Source organism: Sturnira hondurensis, unplaced genomic scaffold, assembly GCF_014824575.4.
Source record: "Sturnira hondurensis isolate 20B ecotype Veracruz unplaced genomic scaffold, ASM1482457v3 Scaffold0000880, whole genome shotgun sequence".
In the NCBI taxonomy this organism is placed as follows: domain Eukaryota; kingdom Metazoa; phylum Chordata; class Mammalia; order Chiroptera; family Phyllostomidae; genus Sturnira; species Sturnira hondurensis.
This window is the reverse complement of record NW_028073511.1, coordinates 3,336,623-3,355,170: the sequence shown is the minus strand read 5'-3', so window position 1 is coordinate 3,355,170 and position 18,548 is coordinate 3,336,623. Positions and strand designations below refer to the sequence as shown.

The window sequence follows — 18,548 nt, the reverse complement described above, 5'->3', positions numbered from 1 at the left end:
CCACCCCCATCCCCCTTCTTCCCAGGCCTTGTGCTGCTTGCTTTGCTTTGCTGCCATCTGACATAGTGTGAGGTGAACCCCATGCGGGCTCCTGGGGAGGCACTGTCCTTTCCTGACAGAATGCTTAAGCTTTGATGCTGGGAGCCAGTCAGGTCAAACAGTCCCCCACTTCCTCTGGCCTCGTGAACAACAGTCAGAAACGGAAGTGCTAGAAATCCTTTTAGTCAATACCAGCCTCCCCACGCCCTGGATCAGACAGCCAAGAAAACATGTAGGTGTAATATTACTTTTAACTTCTGCTGCTTGAAGCAGCCAAGACCAAGGCTACCTGGAACTTCTGTGTCAGTAGGTGAAGGCTGGCATGTGACCATCAGGCTGTCAGCCAGCATCTTCTGCTCACCAGAGCTCTAGTGTTAGGCTCTAGCATCCAAAGATCTTTGAATAGCCTCAGGATTATCCGCGTAGGCTTTCCATGTTGGGAACTATATCCATGTGATTTTAGAGTTAGATTAAAATTCAAAAAACTTTCTCAATTCTCTGAGTATCATTGATAATAGTTTAAGTCTATGGGATTAACTCTCTGTTCACCAAAATTTGGATTACCCAGTCACTTCATCTCCTGACCATGCCAGACAAAAGCTTTGTCTTCCATTTACCAGATGTAAACATAGAATTAAAAGGTCCTACACAAGAGCTTTTTTTCCCACCTGATTACAAGGCCACATCCTTTTCTTTAAATGACAGCCACAAAAAGTTCTTTTCATATATGTTTTAATATACAGGTGAGACATGGTCATGATTTTTTAAATGTTAACTAGAGAGAGTGCATGGCCCTTTTCACGGCCAACTTACATCAGTTGAGCCGAGGCGCTCAGGGCTGCAGGAAGGAGACCGCCCTGCAGGGGTCCTCTATCTCCCATGCATGATGTCCTGGAACCTCTCAGAGTGCATCCCCCCTGTGAGAGCTGCTCTCAGCCCAGGATCAAAGCCTTTATTGTCTGTGTAGGAGGAAGGAGAGAAGGCCCCACCACCGCAGCCCCAGCCACTGCCGCCTCCACTGCCACCGCAGCTCCCTCCTGAGGCAGAAAGCCTCACGCCTATGGTCATGCCCGTGTCTGTCCCTGTCAAGCTTCTCGTGCCCAAGCCCAGCTCTAAGAGCTTCGCCAACAGCGTCGTTGCCGCCCCCTCTGCCAGAGACAAGCCAGCCAGCTCGATGTCGGACGACGAGATGCCCGTACTCGTGAGGATGACCCTCTCTCCCCCACACTCACCCCAAGGGGCTGCCCCCTGCACACCTGCTGTGAGTTGCTGCTCTGCCCCTCTTGTCTGGGGTGGGAACATCCCTTTGCTTTCTTGGAGATGGGGATAGATCTTCCAGGGCCACTGGCCTGAGCTCAGACATGGGTAGGTCTCTCAGAACTGAGCCCGCAAGGCCTTGGGCATCCCATCCTCGCCCACCCTGCCCGATACCCAGGAACACCTGTTATTCCGCCAGGCTGATGGTCTGGGTTAGAGACTAAGAGACCTGAAGGTGTTCCCCAATTGAATCACGAGATAACTCAGCTGGTAACCACAGTATTAAAATATGCAGGTACCGTCTCAGATAACAGATAGCTATTGCCCAGGGCCCTGGCCCCTCCCCCAGGAGCTCCAGACCTCCCCCAAACCATCAGTTAAAGGTGGCACAGCAGGGCCTTCAGGCAGCAGCCCTGGCATCTGTTCTGATGGTCAGTCTTACCAGATGCTTAACATTTTCAGTATCATACCTGTGTGGATACCTTTGGAGGGCCTAATTTGCTATGCCCAAAGTAATTCCACTGAGAGGCAGCCACCACCCCCACCCCACCCCAACCCCCCAGCACTGGGAAAGCAAAGAGATTTGTATTTTCCCACTCACTGTAAAGTTCTCTTTCTCAAATTTCAAGTGCTTCATCCAAGCAGCTCAGCTTGGTTCTGGAGCAGAGATTTCTCTCTCAATTTGTCTCTCTCCCCAGAGAGTCTGTAACCCACGTGACTGACTACATCAGATTTGTCCCCTCCCAACAAATGGTTGCTGGGTCATATTTGTCCTCGGAGAATAGAGTTTCTGGGATTCCAGTAGACATGAGGCTGGTGTTGGCCAGGATAAGGGTAGGGAGGATAATGAAGAGAACTAGAAAAGTCCAGAAAGAGCCTTTTGTGTTCTCTGTAATATCAAAGCCTCAGAAAAGGAGATTGACAGAGAATGCTGGGGGTGGAGTTTCTCATAACTGGCAGGACTTTAGGCCAGCAACAGGCAGAGAGATGACATGACATAGCCAAGCTCCCTCTTTGCCCAGGGAAGTTCCTGATTTGGTGGGAGAGGCACTATTTCTACCCTTGTAGAACTCTGAGCCCGAGGTGCAAACAGTAGGGTTCCTAGTCACATAGGAGTCAGAGCCCCAGGCGGCATACCTTCCCCAGCTCAAGACTGGGATAAAGTCCAGGGCAGATGAGAAACAGGGCAGCCCTGGATGTGGCTGGCAGGGAATATACCTGGGTAGCTGGAGTGATTGGGGACTAGGCAGAGGCGAGGGGGTTTGGTGGGAGTCTGCTCAGATCATCATGAGGGGAGTTCTGAACAGGGTTTTGAAGGCAAAGATGAACTTGGCTTTGTGGAAAAGGGAAAAAAGACATTTTAAGTGGGGAGATAAGCATGTAGGTGGGACTGAGTAAATGTGAGCAAGGCCCTGACATTTTATATAAATAAATTAAATGTCCAGGGAAGAGCCCTGAGTTCTAGTCCCAACTCGGCCCCAAGCCATCTGCGATGCAGGCAGCTGAGACCCTCCCCCTCTCCTGACCTTCAGGGGTTGGACTCACTGGAGAGCTTTTGAAACCTCTCGGTGCATGACCCTGCTTCCAGAGTCCAAATAACTTAGTGGGGTGGAACCTCCTAAATGCTTCCTCTCAAGTACCGTCAAAGTCTGACATTCTCAGTGGCTTCCCTGACCCAGGGTCTCAAGGCCTTGCCAGGAGAAGAACAGGACCAAAGGCTCAAGTAAAGGACCCCCAAAGGGGCCTTTGGTTCTGTGATCAGAGAGAGGTCTGGATTCTGGAGCAGGATTGAAGTCACGTGTGAGGGTCTGCATGTGCCCAGATGACCTCGTTAGTTACCAGGAACCGGGTGTAAAGTTTCAGGATTGCTCGCCCACAGTCATCCTCTCCACATTCTACTCATGGGCTTCTCTGCCTCCACCGGAGGCCTTGAAGAGCCCGCGGTTGGGAAGAGGAGGCACGTTGGGGTGTTCTGGCCTAAGGAGAACCCCCTGGGCATGAGCGGGAAGCCCAGGGGCCCTCCACCTCTGCTCCTTTTCCCACCACCCTGCTTCCCTAGACTGCCCCGCCCCAGTGGCCGGGAGGGCACCAGAAGGCAATGGAGCCCAGAGAGACAAGGAGGGTGAAGCTTAAAGTGCTGAAGTCAGCACCAGAGCCCCTGAGGGAGAACAGCCAGAACTAGGGCACTGGGGCAGGTCACATGACCTGTAGGCAGTTGGTCACATGACCATGGCCAGCCCTTCCCATCATCCCCTGCTGCCTTCTACTCAGGCACCACCCTGGGCTCAGGAATTGCCAGGGGCTGCAGCTGGGACAGGCACTGGCCTGCAGGGCCTGGGAGGGTGCCACAGACAACCCCAACCTTTCTGCAGGTATCTCCACCGTCTCTCCCAACCTTCACCGCTGCCAGCCCAGCCGCACCCAGCTCTTGGTTTTTCTGGGCTGAGTCTGGCACACAACCCAAGTCTGTTTGTTTGGCGTTGGCATGCCCTGCTTATCTACTTACATGCATATGTTTACTTATTACTATATATGTATCCATGTGGCAGACCTTCCAGACTAGGCTTCGTTCCGCTGCCACAAAATAAACTACCCCTGCTGACGGGAAGCCAGTGTAGGAGGCGGGCTTGCTACAAATGAGCGCCCCGTGCTGGGAGCAGTAGTGAGGGGTGCTGAGGGGGCGGCGAACCGCATACATTTGTAGGACAGTACATGAAACCGGCCTTAAAGATCACAGATGGCGCTCCCTCGGCCCCAGGGTTACCTCGAAGGAGAGCCCAGGGCGGGTCACCGGCCCCGGGAGCCTTGGCTGTTCCTGACCCCGGGGCTTCCTGCCCCACAGCCTCTGCCCAGCTCCTCGGAATAGATGACTCGGTCCCCTTCTCAGAGCCTGTGTTAACTGTCCCCCGTGTCTGCCCTCAGGGAGCAACGAGGAATTAAAGGGCCCGCTCGGCCGGATTCCACACTTTAGATAGGAATGCGGCGATAAGCAATAAAGAATGTGAATTTATTCTTTCTTGCCCACCCACTATTCCTACCGCCCTCTCTCTCTCCCCAAATATGAGGGATTTTCTTCAAAACCAAAGTTTCCTCCTCGTCGAGCCGCCAGAACTTGCCTTGTCTGACAATGGACGTGGCTGTTTTTTTAAGAGAGGGTCCTGGGGTCAGATACAGGGAAGGGGGTCCCTCAACCTGTGGAATCGGTCTGTGGGGAAAGCCTTTGAACCGGACCGTTCTCCCGTTCCAGGAAATTGCCCGGAAGCACCAGCCTGGCGTGGCCAAAGCTGAGGAGCCGCTCAAGCCCGCACCGGAGAAGGAGAAGAAGAAGTTCCGGCACCGGCCGGAGCCGCTCTTCATCCCGCCCCCGCCCTCCTACAACCCCAACCCCGCCCCCTCCTACTCGGGCGCCACCCTGTACCAGAGCCAGCTGCGCTCCCCGCGAGTCCTGGGGGACCACCTGCTCCTAGACCCCGCCCACGAGCTGCCCGCCTACACGCCCCCGCCCATGCTGAGCCCGGTGCGCCAGGGTTCCGGGCTCTTCAGCAATGTCCTCCTCGCGGGGCAAGGCCCCGGCGCGCACCCCCAGCTGCCCCTCACGCCCCTGACGCCCACGCCGCGCGTGCTGCTGTGTCGCTCCAGTGAGTCACCCCCTGCACCTCCTCAGGGACCCCGGGGGTGTCACCCGGTCTCCGCTGGGCGTTGCCCTGGGGAGGCTCACGTTCATGCCGCAGACTCGGCGTGTCTACTGTGTGGAATGTCTACTCTCTGGGTCAGGCACTGTGCTAGGTGCTAGAAATCCTCACAAAGCGCAGACTACTTGTCCTCGGGGAATCACAGCCTAGCTGGGGTGGTAGACGCCGGGAGAGGTTGGTAATTACAACCGCTTTGGGCTGAGGATAGAGTTGAGGTGTGCATGCACTAAATGAGACTGCGGTCGGGATAATCGTGTAAGAGACCCCCAGATGAAAATGTACGAAGTAGATGTCCAAGTTAGGACCGGGTAAGATATGCAAGACCAGGCCTCCACATTTAGCAGGCTGTATAAAGATCGAGGATGGAGAGGCCTGTGGCCAGGTCTCTTTCTGGGGCAAGAACAGTTTCATAGAAACAACGCAGCGCCGCAGACCAGAGCGGGGCAGCTGCCTTCCCTTACCCTGTGGGAGAATGAGTAGGCCCCTAAGCCAGGTGGCACTGCACTCCATTCCGCTGCTTGGAGACTATTGGGAGTAACTCCGGCATAGGCTGCGCGGGAGAGGGCCCTATTGTGACTGTGTGGGCAACTGTTATTTGCTTTAGTGTCTTCAGTATCCTTTCCTTGTTGACAAGTGACCTCTGTTTTTTGTGCTTTAGACAGCATCGATGGCAGCAATGTGACTGTCACCCCCGGGCCTGGAGAGCAGACCATTGATGTTGAACCGTAAGGAAAAGCTAATTATTATTTAGAATAGAAGCCTTAACTGAGAAAAGGGGTGTGGAGCTTTGAAAAGGGGAGTTAATACTCCTGGAGCCACTGAGGGGAAAGTTGTAGGATCATGACGCTTCTTGAGTGTTGTCCCTTCTGTGTAATTACCAGTGTTTTGAGGCCTTTGCCAAAGACTAAATGCATAGTTAGCATGAAGCCCTGGACTCAAGAGAACCTACCTCCGCGGCTTCCACATCTCCAGTGACACCGAAGCATCTCTCTCATGGTGCCCAGTTCTCCACAAAGCTGCTTCCAAATGTCCTTGCCTCTTCCATGCCCTCTCTAAGATTCTTGGCCATTCCTCCAAATGGGCTTGTTGAGTAGTGAGTGGGTGGTGGAGGTATAATGGAAGAGAAAAGGAGTTATTTTCATGGATAAGCACACAAGGAGGCCCTGTGGTAGAGCAGTGAGTCGATCAAGTCAGGACTCAGAAAACCTGAGTTCCAGCACCATTGTGCTACTTGATTCTAATGAAATTAACCTTTTTAGGCTTTAGCAAATTTATCTTTTTTTTTAATCCTCATCCAAGGACATTTTTTCCATTGCTTTTAGAGAGAGGAACATCAATTAGTTGCTGCCTTGTACACTGCCCAGGCAGAAATTGAACCCATGACCTTTCTATTCAGTCTATGGGATGACATTCTAACCAACGGAGCCTACCGGCCAGGGCTAGTGAATTCATCTATTAAATGGAAATAATTATCACTTCCTTGATTACATCACAGATGCTAGATAGGTTCAGATGAGATGATTTATGTGAAAGTAGTCTAAAGAGATAAGAAATGAAATAAGCACTGTGTATTTGTCCCATTTTTCTTGGTTAAATGGCATCACCAGCTATGCTCTGGGCAGCTGTACTCTTGGAGTAGCGCTCTCCCTGAGCTGTAGAGAGTGATGGAGCCCCAGGCTGACTTCTCCCTTGCTCCCCACAGCATCTCTCCCCAATCTTAAAGCTGTTCCTTATCCCAGTGAAAGGCCATGCTTGGAATCTTAGGATCACTCTTCGAGGAAATGCCCCTGCATTCTTCTTGCAGAACGAACTGGTTTTCTTCTTTTTCAAGTTCTTGACAGTTGCCCTTGGCCTCAATTGAAGACCACACTGTTGTTTTTTTTTCTTGTCATTAAAGGCGCATCAACATTGGCTTGAGATTCCAAGCAGAGATCCCAGAACTCCAGGATGTCTCTGCCGTGGCCCAGGACGCACACAAGGCCACACTAGTCTGGAAGCCCTGGCCAGAGTTGGAAAACCATGACCTACAACAAAGAGGTATTGGCATGTGGGCAGGGAAAGCTTGATTCCCTCACAGGGATCTCTGGCTTTCGAATCGGGGTGTTTTTCCATGATGCTGAGCTCTCTGATGCGGTGGCTTCTTGTTCCCCTCAGTGGAGCATCTCCTGAATTTGTGCTGTTCAAGTGCATTGCCAGGTGGAGGGACCAATTCTGAATTTGCTTTGCACTGTCTCTTCGAGGCCAAAGGTGATGTGATGGTAAGGAATCCTAAAAGGTAGTCTTCACAGTTCATGTTTGTTGTGTCAGAATTCTGAAAAGTATTTTCCCAAGACTCTGTGTTGTCCCACGTACCATGCAACTAATTCGTAAGATGATGTCCAGTCCACAAATCTCAGTAAGTCAGGATTCAAACACCTGCAGGAAAACCTCCAGTGGGACTTCTGTTTACGCATCTGAGTAATAATTATGGGCGTCTCTGTTGTAGAAAACCAGAGTTTTTTTCAACGCTCTCGCATTTCACATCATAAAGCCTCTCCAGTGAAGGAGGTAGGTCCTACTGAGACAAGTGTCAGCCTAAAAGAACCTGTCGTACTCTGCTGATTACTCTTCCCCATTTTGGAGATCAGCCAGAGTTGATGTTCACGGACCCATCTTCTCCCTTAACCAAAATGAAGTGTTTGCTTCATTCTTCCACCTTTGACACAGTTCTTTGGTCAAACTTCGGTGCCATCTTCCCAGAATCAGAGCCGACCATTTGTTTGCCTACTCAGTCTGGGCCCCAGGCAAGGTCACTCACGCACTAACCTCAGTTTCCCCTTCAGTAAACATATGATTCTTGTACCAGATCTAGTTTCCTTTTTGCTTTCATGGAAATGTGAAAGTAAGCAAATGTGCCAGTACTACCTTCTCGTGAGGTTAGTGATGCCCTTTTCTAGAATGTTGGAGAATTCCCCGTAACCTTTTCATATTAGTGTTGAAGAGCAGCACATCTCAAACTTTTAAATGTGCACAAACCACTCAGGGAATCTTGTTAAAATGCAAGGTCTTATTTAGCAGTTCTGGGGGCGGGGCCCAAGGTTCTGCCTTTCCAACCAACTCCCGGGGATGCCTGTGTGCTGGACCACACTTGGAGTAGCAAGATTCTCTGCCCATAAACAAGCCACTGCTCAATTCTACCTGCAGCATTTTCTTTAAAAGCTTGCCAGGGCTGAAGAAGGCAGATTTGAAAGAGTGTATTTAGCCAGGCTCTCCGTGAGGGCAGTGTCGAGTACAGTTATCACTGATACAGCTGTTCATGTTCAGTTGTAATGAAAGCTGATTTTCCTGCAAAAACAGTTACAGATCACCCACTCACTTCCTCAGAATCCTTCCCCAGAGACTCGGCCTCCTTTCAGAGATGGCCCCACCATCTCTGTGAGGCTGGGGCCTCACGGAGGGGGGAGTGGGGTCTTGGGCATGACCAGCTGGCTGCAAGCATGGGCCGAGGGACGGTTAGAGCCCTGCTGGGTGCTGACCGGAAAAGAACCCCTAATTAGGGGAGTCTCCCTCTGGTTTTCATTCTCGTGCCCCGAACCCCATGTTCTGTAGCGCTAACCCCTTCGCCCCATTGGGTAGATGGTCGCCCGTGGACACACAGACCCATCACTGAATCTCGCCTTTTCTCTCCCATGGGTCTACAGGCTGCTCTGGAAATGCTGCTGCTGCGGAAGCCAGTCAGGTTAAAATGTCATCCTTTAGCAAATTACCACTATGCCGGTAGGTCCCAGCAGCTCCGTGTCCCGTTGCTTCCTGAGGGTGGGCTGTTGGCGTGTTTGGTTGTGTTGCATTTTAGTAATAGTGCTGATTTGGTCCTAATCATCGCTTTTGATCTCCAGGTTTCCTGGGCGTAGCCAATGGGGCTGCTCTGTCTGTCAGCTGGGCACTGTTGGGCGTTTGTCTTTATGGGCTGCCCCTCGTGGGTGTGCCAGGAGCTGGGCAGTACTGGACAGCACCTGCCCATGTGGCAGTGAGAGCTGTGCATCTGGGGAAGGCCACAGAGGGTGCGGCACAGAGGGTGCGGCACAGAGGCGTGCAGCACAGCAGCCCCTCAGCTTCAGAACCAGTAGTGTGGATTCAGATCTAACTTGTGCCCTTGGCCTTCGGCAGTCTACATTTGCTCTCCTGTAGAATAGGGCTCGTGCTTCATCCTTTGCAGTGTTTTTGTGAAGATTCGAGGTAGTATACATAGGCAAATGCCTGGCACGCCCTAGAGGCTGTTATTATTCACTTATCTAACATTTATGGAGCACTTACTGTGTACAAGGACTATGCCAAGCACTAAGATGAGACCGTGACCGTGACACATAGACAGAGTCTTGCCTCCTGCTTTGTGGAGTCTGAGGCGGAGGCAGTTACTGAACAACGGACCACACTGAGAGCAGGGAGACTGGGAGATACAGGTATACATGTACACAGACACAAGTGTGTCTCTGAGGGTGCAGATTAGTGATGGCTTCACCAGTGAAAGGGAGGGAGAAAACGCCTTTGTGAGCCTAAGAGATGACAAATGAAAGTGAAGTAGGTGTTTTTATTTCCATTAACTTGTAACCCCGTCCATGCTGAAAGTCTTGACAAATCTGCCTGGTTCTCCCTTTCATAGGGGGCCCCTTGATTATTAATCATTGGTATGTGTCCTTGGTGCCATGAGCAGACACTGCATAGGTAGGTGCTAAGTATGTGAGTGGGTTTGGGACCTGGTAATGCCTTTTCCAGTCCATGGGCATCCTGGCCCCACCACCGACCGTTTGCCTGGCTCACCGTGCTCCTTCATGCACTGGCCTCCTGGATGTCATCTCGGTGCAGAGGCCTCAGAAGCCACTCATCTGAGCACAGCAAGCCCAGAAAGTCTGCCTATGGGTCGCTCTCAGCACACAGGCCACCATGGAACTAGGCAGAGACAAAATAGACACAAAGGGGAAGAAATTCATCATTTAACCAGTGGCCTAATGGAGCAGTTTCTTAATCTGGTCTTCATCATTTCCTGCTGGGTGTCTGTACCAAGTGTGGATAGAAAGATGTGGAAGTTCTCCCTAATCTGCCATGGAAACCATTCAATCCTCTCCTAATTCCGAGTGTCATCTGCTGCCCATTAAACCCTGACAGGCTGTCCCGCCTCCTGGAGCCTGTCTCCAGCTTCTTTGCATAGTGGGTAAGACAGTTGGTTGACGAGAAGGAGCTACCGAGCCATCTGAGCCATCTGCTATTAGATGCGGCTGCTCTGGGCCGTTGGGTGACTGGGGTGGCCATGCCTTTCTGCTGATCAGCTCCGAAAGGAGCAGTGAGCAGGCTGCTCAGTGAACAGCCTCATCCGAGACCCTAATCCCCTCCAGTTCTTCCCAGTGAGCCAAGGAAATACTATTATTTTTTACCTGGCATGACTTCTAAAAGGTTAGAAATCTGGGCACTACAACCCATCCCTTAACCCAAATAAAACAAAAACACTAAAATAATACCAAGAACTTTGAAATTAGAGGGCCCTAAACTCTGTTAAAATTAATTGATCCATTGGGGTTGGGTGCCTAGCTATTTTTTTGCCGACGCCCTGCCCTTTCCCCCACGGGAAGGCCTGTTGCTTCCTGGAATCGTTTCTGTCCTTGAAGACAAGAGAGGTGGAGCTGAGGTGCGAAGGGTTGGCACCTTGCTAGGTGTGTGTCCCCAACCAAAAAACTGCTCCCCTACATCTGCCAGCCATTGGCCTTCAGGGAGCGAGAGGGCCCCAGAGGGTCTTCTATAATGGTGAGCAAAAATGCAGTGGTCACTGGTCTCTTAAAGTCTGACCTGACTCCATCCCCTTAACATTTCCCTTCCAAGCCACAGGGGAGGCCACAGCACTCACCCCCATCACCTGCCCCGGCTCCCAGCCACTACCTCCCTTCTCATGCTCCCTGTTCGGCTCCTGGGTGTTGATTAACCCATCCCGGTGTCCCCATCCCACCTTGGCCTCTGCGCCAAACCCCGTTGGGCTGCTCTCCAGTAGGACTGCTTGTTGGCTCAGCTCCTCGCCAAGACACTATCTTCTAGAAGTCCTTTGGCTTCGGTCTCTGCGGCCAGTGCCACCCTACCCTGACTCCTGGCCCTAGAACTGTACTCCCAGTTGTCTTGAGAGAGAGGTCCAATCTCCCAGGCTGTCTGTGCACCAGAGGGAAGGTGGAAAGACAGCTCGGGGGCGGGGGGGGGGGGGAGGCTGCAACTTTGGGGCCTACAGACCAAGACACAAGCCTGTGGGAATTTCGTCTCCTACTTTAATCATGACCTTTCCTTTCCCACCTCATCTCAAGAAATTCAGTGAGAAAAGGACGTAGATACTGATGCAGGGGCCCAAGAGAGACATTAGTGTGGGTGGGCAGCTTGCCCAGATCTGGAGGTGCCTGCTGAGGTCCTCAGAGGAGAATTCCATCACAGTGGCTCCCTGCGCTCTTGGATCTGCACAAGGCGCCCAGTCCGGCCCTCTCAGCGCCCTCCACCCAGGTGTGGGCAGCAGTTGTTGGCAGCGGCTCCCCAGTGGCAGATGGATGGGGTGGGGAGGGCGTGAGCGCAGGGATTCAGGGAGAGAGGACGGCCATCGCAACTACCGGGCAGGCGGCGGCCTTAGTGTCCTGTTAACTGGTCACTCCTGCAGACCTGCAGACAGGTGCAGAGTGGAGGGGTGTCAGAACCGCCCCGGGCTCCTTGGCTAAAGAAGCCATGGTGGCTCCCCCCACAGCCCACATGAGCGCTGAGTCCTGGAGCCCCACCTGGCTCCGGAGAGGAGGTTCGGTGGGGGAAGCCTGCACTTTCTTGGAAGCTGCACCAGTTTAATGAGCCAGAACGACTCAACTCAAGAGAATACTTTTGAAGGAACAGCTGTGATGCCCGGAAAGGGCATTTTTAGCCCATGTCCAACCGGAGAGTGGTCCCCTGAAGGGCAGGAAGTGGTGGTACCCTCTCGCTTTGCCTTACACAGCACCTGGAAAGAACTGGGTTAGTGGACAAGCGCAGGTTCCGGATTCAGATCGAGGCCTCGCTTCCTTGGACCTCTGGAACTTTGGTAGCAGCCTGCATCACCCTGCACCCCTAAAAATTATTCAGCTTTCACCCACTACAGAAAACCTTTCAGAGAAAGGAAGATCTGGAATAAGTCTTTTTTCTAAAATGAACGTCTTTTTCCTGCAGTGTTGCTATTGCAACAGCATCAGTAAAAGTTTCTAACCTTGAAAGGAAGATAGAAAGTCCTCTTGGAAAGGTGCCGCCCCCAGACTTCTCTCCCCTCCACGTCCCTTCACTTGCCTAGACCCGCTATAGATCGCCCCAAATTTAGCCACAGTCCAGAGCCTGTTTCCCAGCAACGGATGCTCAGAACATTTTTCCTCTGGATACTGTTCCAGCACCAGTTTCCTCCAGTTAATTAGGCTCTTTGTAATTAGCCTTAATCATCTTGTTAGGCGCCCCTGCTGGTAAGAGCCCGACAGCCAGGAATCCCCAGGTAGAACAAATGGGAGCCAGGGCCTGTCAGCTCACTCGCCCCGTGCACCTGCTGAGCGGACAGCAGGTGTCTTTGAGAGGAAGGCCACCAGAGGATCTGAGGGAGCCCCCTGCCTCAGTTTTGCATTTTCTCCTGGACTCTGTCCAAGGTGCACAGTCCAAGAAGGACCAGCTTAGAAAACCTCTTCTGGGAACACAGAAAGTGCTCCTGTCGGAACAGAAACCACAGGGATGAGAGACGCCCGGGCCTGTCCTAGACTGATCACAGAAGGATTTGGGGGCAGGGAGTACAAGATTGGAAATTACAAGCGGCTAGGAGTAAGGCTATGATTTTATTCGTGCACAGACCAGGGAACACTGGCAAAGCACCACCATTGTCATGAGTGCCAGGAACACATCAGTTTGGGGACAGCATGTGTCCCACAGCTGCAGGCCGCTTAAGATCCGAAACAGTTGCTGTGAACCCACTCAGGACCGAACACTGTCAGTCACAGAGGAACCATCATGGTCCCTGTGTCACAGGAGAGGAAACTGAGACTCAGAAGTTGAGTGACTTGGCGGGGCCACAGAAGGAGTCAGTGGCAGAACAAGGTTCACAGCCTATGGTCTCCTGATTAAAGTCACCCCTTTGTATCACAGCTCAGTGACATTATTTGGGGAGCACACATTCAGGTCTTATTTCTGTTTACCAGCTCTGAACTTGGACATTCGGTCTAGCAGCCCAGGGTGGGTGCTCCGCCCGGTGGAAACCCAGTGAACAGGGTGCAGTGGAGATGAAGCCCCAGATCTGCCTTTGACTATCGATGTGAGGGCACCCTTGTGGGGCTGACACGTGGACTCAGCGCTGTCATTCGCACCAAAGCCTGGACTTTCAGACAACCAGGAGCAGCCATCTTGCTCCCTGCCACAGACGCTGTAGCCCTGGGAAGGATAGCAGGAGAGTGCAGCCCACTTCCAATCCAGGACTAGCGGTGCAGAGTGAACCCGCTGAGGTGGGGAAGACCAAAGACCCCATCCCAGAGCTGCAGCCCTAAAAAACCACCAAGGAGTCAGCAGGGGATAGGTCTCCCTCCCCCACGAGGCTCAGGGATCCTCCGAAACAAATGGTCCAGAGGGTCACTTTACCTCTGTAGGCTCCAGCTGGTAAGCCATTTGGAGACGTAAAGGAACATGCTTCTCACAAGTGGACAGACCTGGGGATTTCACATGGCTGTGGAGGCAGTAACCAGGCGGTGAGCCTGGCATGAGGTGGGAGAAAGTGCCTACCGGCGAGGCGGTGCCAGCCTGAGAAGGCTGCATGGCCCCGTTTGTGTCTCACCGGGTCTTACTGTACTCACCCTGGGAAGCACACAGTCTGGCTGAGGGTAGAAAGGATCCTCATTGACCTAGTTGGGGATTTTCTTCAGCAAAATGTCCCCTGACTCCCCATGTGAGATGCGACCCAGAGCTGCACCGACTCAGGACCCCCAGAAGGGCAGCACGTCACCCTCTTCATAAACTTGCCCAGGGACTTGGCTGGTGTGGCATGTCCCCGCCATCGTCTTCTTCCACCGTCCCCTCTCTGACCTCTCTCTGCTGTTTGGATGGATGGCTGAAAGGAGCCCTGACTCCTCTTGGTTGTTCAACCTGACTGTTGTTTCATCCTGTCTTTGCCCCTGGGTAAGGGAGCATCTGGGAGCTGGGGCCCCAAGGCCTTGACTGTTGGGCAGAATTTGAGGAGTGGTGATGGACCCGCTCCAGACCCCAACTCCCACCACCCTCCTCTGCTGGTGCCCACTCCTGCAGACCTCCCAATGCCTGCCTCCCCCGCTTCTCTCGGTTTTGGTGGTTTACACGACTAGAGATGTCCTGGCCCCCAGAACCTGGGGCAGATGCTTTCTTCTGCTGAGGATGAATCAGAATTCTGCTTTCCTCCTAGAAGTAAAGAGATAAATGAAATCAGGTGGTGGCCCTGGTTTTTTGGAGGTTTGAACGAGCCCAGCTGTGGAAATCTCATTCTAAGTCTGGGGTCAGAACTCTTGGCTTGAGGACCCATTAGACAGCGACACGGAAAAGGGGTTTATTTCCGAAATCTGAATCACATATTCCAGAATCTCCCCTCCTACCTGTCCAGAGTGGTTTCACCTGACTCCCTAATTTTGGCTGAGTCTTCCCAGGGAAGAAGCAAATCAGGTTTTCTAAACTTCAGCCCCATCAGTCAGCCACAGCAAAATGTGAACCTTAGGCTTGTCCTGAGTGGGAGCAAACAACTGTTATGGTTTAGGGAATTACAGCTGTGAAAAGCGGAGGAGTGTCAGAAGCCCCCCCGTGTACCATCCAAAGAGTGAGAGATAGGAGAATTCAAAAAAACAGAAGAACGGGGCTGACTCTTCTGCAAGTCAGCCCCAGCAATGGAGCCCTGGATCCCCCAGAAATGAGACTCCCCTTAGAAAGAGGCCTTATTTCTTGGCCAGACAGCCCAGTACTATTATCTATGATCATCTGCATATCCTGCTTTCTCTCTTATGGAGAAAATAGTCATGAATGTCAAGGTTAGCCAGCAAGGCAGGTGCACCAGCCTAGCATCACGGGGCCCCTTCCTCACTGGTCTGCAGATCTGTCAGGAGCCGGTCCCACTCACCTCACAGCCGCCTCTGCTGTCCCCCTGCTGCAGCCCTGTCGTTGAGCCACCCTGGGTTCCTTGAACACCTGCACTTCCTAGACTGGGACATGGGTAACAATGACACCAGTCTGGGTGGTTGGGGGAACCAAGGGACTCCTGTCTGTGAAGTACTTAGAACCTGACACATTGTAAACACTTAGAAATGTTAGCTTTTTTCCCTAGAACAGCTTCTTATATGCAGTACCCACCTAATAAACATTTGTTGGATAGATGAAGGAAGGAAGTCAGTCACTGCTTGCCTCTTGGCACACACACTTCCTCTCCCTAGAATTCCTTTCCATCCCCTTGCCTGAGTTGCTTCTGTGTCCTTAACTCAGGTGTCTACTTTACCTGGAAGCCTTCTGCCTGCCCTGGCCCCAGCCTGAGGGTGGTGTTCCTCCTTTGTCCCCCAAGGGCACCTGACCTCTATCTTCGTCATCGAGGTCATCATCGCTGTGAGCACAGCGGCCTGCTGGTTTGTCTCCCGCCAGACCGTGTCCCACGTCTGGAGGAGCACTTGCCAATGGGCGCTGCCCTCATGAGCGTCGAGACCTCGTGAAAACTGTAGCTGCGGGCTGTGAAGCACTCTGGGACTAAGCGGGACACTTCATGCATTATCTTTAACCTTTACAAAAATCCTAAAAGGAGGGGCAGTTAGAATGATTCCCATTTGTTGGTAACAAAACTGAGTTTTAGCTTTAATAATGTGCCACAGTCAAGGTCATAGCTGAGATGAACCCAGGGTGTCAGGGCTGCTAACCATTACACTGCACTGGCTTTTTATTCAAAAAGGAGTTTGATGGGCATTGTGTTACTTGTCATTGAACTGTTGTATTTTGTACCTTAACTAAGTGAACCAGTCACTAAGGTGGGGAGACCTGGGAGCTGTTGTCATGGAGTCTGTGTTTCATCGTAGGCTCGGACAAGTGGACCTCCCTGGAAAGAAAACTGTTTAATAAAGCACTAGCCACTTACAGCAAAGACTTTATTTTTGTACAGAAGATGGTAAGCATGCTTTGGCCCATTGCTTGCTTGAAACTAGATTTGGGAAATTCTACCCCTAAAGATATGTAGAAGTATTTGGTTACTGGCTTACTGCTCTCACAAAAGGGGTGTCTTCCCCTGCTTGCTGGTGACAGGTGCCATCTGTTCAGGGCAGCATGGCCCCGATGTCGGGGATACGGGGGGAAGGAGGACAGATTATTTGGACGTGACAGTGGTGGGGGGGTTATTTCTATCTTAATAAAAATGTGTAATTTATACATTCTGTTAGAATAAGATAGAACTCGGGCTTCTGGATCACAATTTGCATAATTTATTTCATGTATATTTTTGACAGGTCTATTGTGTCTCCCAACAGAATATTTTTCTGGGAAATCGAAGAAGTGATGATGGGTGCCCTCCCCCTAGCCAGTAGCAGGGTTTCTGGTGTTGGGCCCCTAATTATAATGACAGTAAGGGTAAAGCAAGGCTGTCTATGACAGTAAGGCCGTCTACGTCTGCTTTACATAGACAGCATTTCACAGCAAAATAGAACTGTTTCACGTAGATGAAAAAGCACTTTATACAGCAGACAATAAACCCAATAGACCATAATTGGCTAAGAGGGATTTAGGCTAAAAGTTAAAATGATTCAAAGTGTGTTTCAGCAGACCGATGAATGATGGGGCTACATTGTATCACTAAGGTTATTAAGGTGTTCAGGTCCAGGGAAAACAGGGTCATGGGTGATAAGCAGCTCCCATTGGCTCCGAGCTAGGCAGTGGTACCAGTGATGTCCCGGGTACATGCTCTTAATTGAGGACCTTGATGGAGAAGAAAAGGTGGTCCTTTTCTCCAGCTTATTATCTCCTTCTCCAGATCTGTGTTCACCCTCGCCTTTCCCTGCCTCAGAGGCCAGCACGCTCCCTGCCCAGCCTCTCCCACCCTCTGATCTTTCTTGAGTCGCCGTCCCCAGGACTAACCTGTCCTAGGCCCACACCTTGTTGACTGACAATAGCTTCATGTGTCCTGCTTGTCAGGTGACACAGGTGTTTTAAGCAAGGGCTCTCTGGAACACTGTGCACACTTCCTGGGCCAATCCAGCGTAGAAGTGCAAGGTATCAGGTGGATGTGAAGGGGGCAGCTTTGAGGAGACGAGGCCCTCACCTCTCCATGCTAGTGGCCATGGCCCCACCCCTAAGGGCACTGTCCACTATTTACCTGCCTCCAGAAAACCCACACCAGTGAACTGAACTTGGAGCTTAGAGATATATGTGCAAAACAAAGGAATTTTTTCTCTTTAAAACACACTTTTTCTTTTGAGGGAAAACAGAGCAAGGCTAGTTTTCTGCAAAAACTGAGCTCATCATTACAGCTTTGCCTTATGTTCCTGTTTTCCTGACAAAGGAACATTTTTTTGTAAATAGATTTTGAAGGTCAGTAAGTCAGTCAACAAATCAGACAACCAAACGCATTCAAGCACGTTTAATGAAAGCGTGCTGCTTTACGGGTTAATAAAAGGAATGAGTTTGCTATGGAGTGACATGGAAAATCTCTAGGCCAGGCTGTATTATGAAAAAAAAATTAAGTTGCAAGATATTTGCGCGCTACCTTTTGTGAGGAAAATGTCAGGGAAGGATCGTGTTTGTTGGTGTGCACATGAAGAAATTCTGGAGCGATATCCAAGAAATTAATAAGAGGGGGTAGCTGTGTTACAGGGGTGGGGGGTCAGCTGGATGGAGGAGAAGAGGCGTGGAAAGGAGACTTCTCTCTGTATACATTTTTTATTGAACTGCATGAGCCTACCACCTATTATAAAATTAAATTTTAAAAAAAGCTTGCTCTGTGCACCCTGCCCACTCACTGCTCGGGCTGACCTTGCGATGGCTCTCCCCAAAGGTCAAGTCTAAGACGGTGGCTCAGTGTGTGGAGTACTACTACACGTGGAAGAAAATCATGCGATTAGGACGGAAGCACCGGACACGCCTCACGGAGCTCATCGATGACAGTGTGGTGAGTGACCTGCCGAGTCGCTGCTCCTGCTGGCCCCACTCCCGCCCGCACCCACCTTAGTCAGGGGCTGGTGTTTGGTTTGGCTTTGCCGCCAAGGTAGCCACAGTGAGTGGCTGAAGAGCCTGTTCCCTGGCAGGTTTCAGGCTTCGATGTCTTGGTGTAAAGGCAGAGAGAAGGCTGCTTGGGGTTGCCCTGTGGCTCAGTGTTCAGTGAAGGAGGTGGGAGCTGGCCTGAGTCTCACTGCAGGTGGGAGCCAGGGAGTTCAGCCAGGGTGGTCCCAAGCCATGAGTGGGTTGGTTTTAATAAGAATGTGACCCCTTGGCACACCCTGTCCTGATCCTTCCACATCAGAGATGCCACTGACCAGAGGACATAATGTGCTTTCGCATGATGAAGGAGGCTTCAGCTTTACCACGGCATCCGTA

General features: G+C 51.6%; 1 protein-coding gene across 9 annotated transcripts in view; it reads left to right on the top strand.

Annotated features, from left to right (window-relative positions):
• The window catches only part of TRERF1 (transcriptional regulating factor 1), a 204,731-nt gene that overhangs the window by 171,268 nt on the left and 14,915 nt on the right, over positions 1-18,548 (top strand). For 6 of the 9 annotated variants that reach the window (XM_037052763.1, XM_037052753.1, XM_037052780.1 and 3 more), the window contains 8 exons: positions 1,007-1,300; positions 4,544-4,934; positions 5,647-5,713; positions 6,886-7,025; positions 7,143-7,246; positions 8,669-8,744; positions 16,046-16,134; positions 18,010-18,123. In XM_037052763.1, coding sequence (XP_036908658.1) covers positions 1,007-1,300; positions 4,544-4,934; positions 5,647-5,713; positions 6,886-7,025; positions 7,143-7,246; positions 8,669-8,744; positions 16,046-16,134; positions 18,010-18,123 — 1,275 coding nt within the window. The remainder of the gene's footprint in view (positions 1-1,006; positions 1,301-4,543; positions 4,935-5,646; positions 5,714-6,885; positions 7,026-7,142; positions 7,247-8,668; positions 8,745-16,045; positions 16,135-18,009; positions 18,124-18,548) is intronic. The other 3 variants (XM_037052809.1, XM_037052802.1, XM_037052794.1) reach the window with 2 other exon arrangements.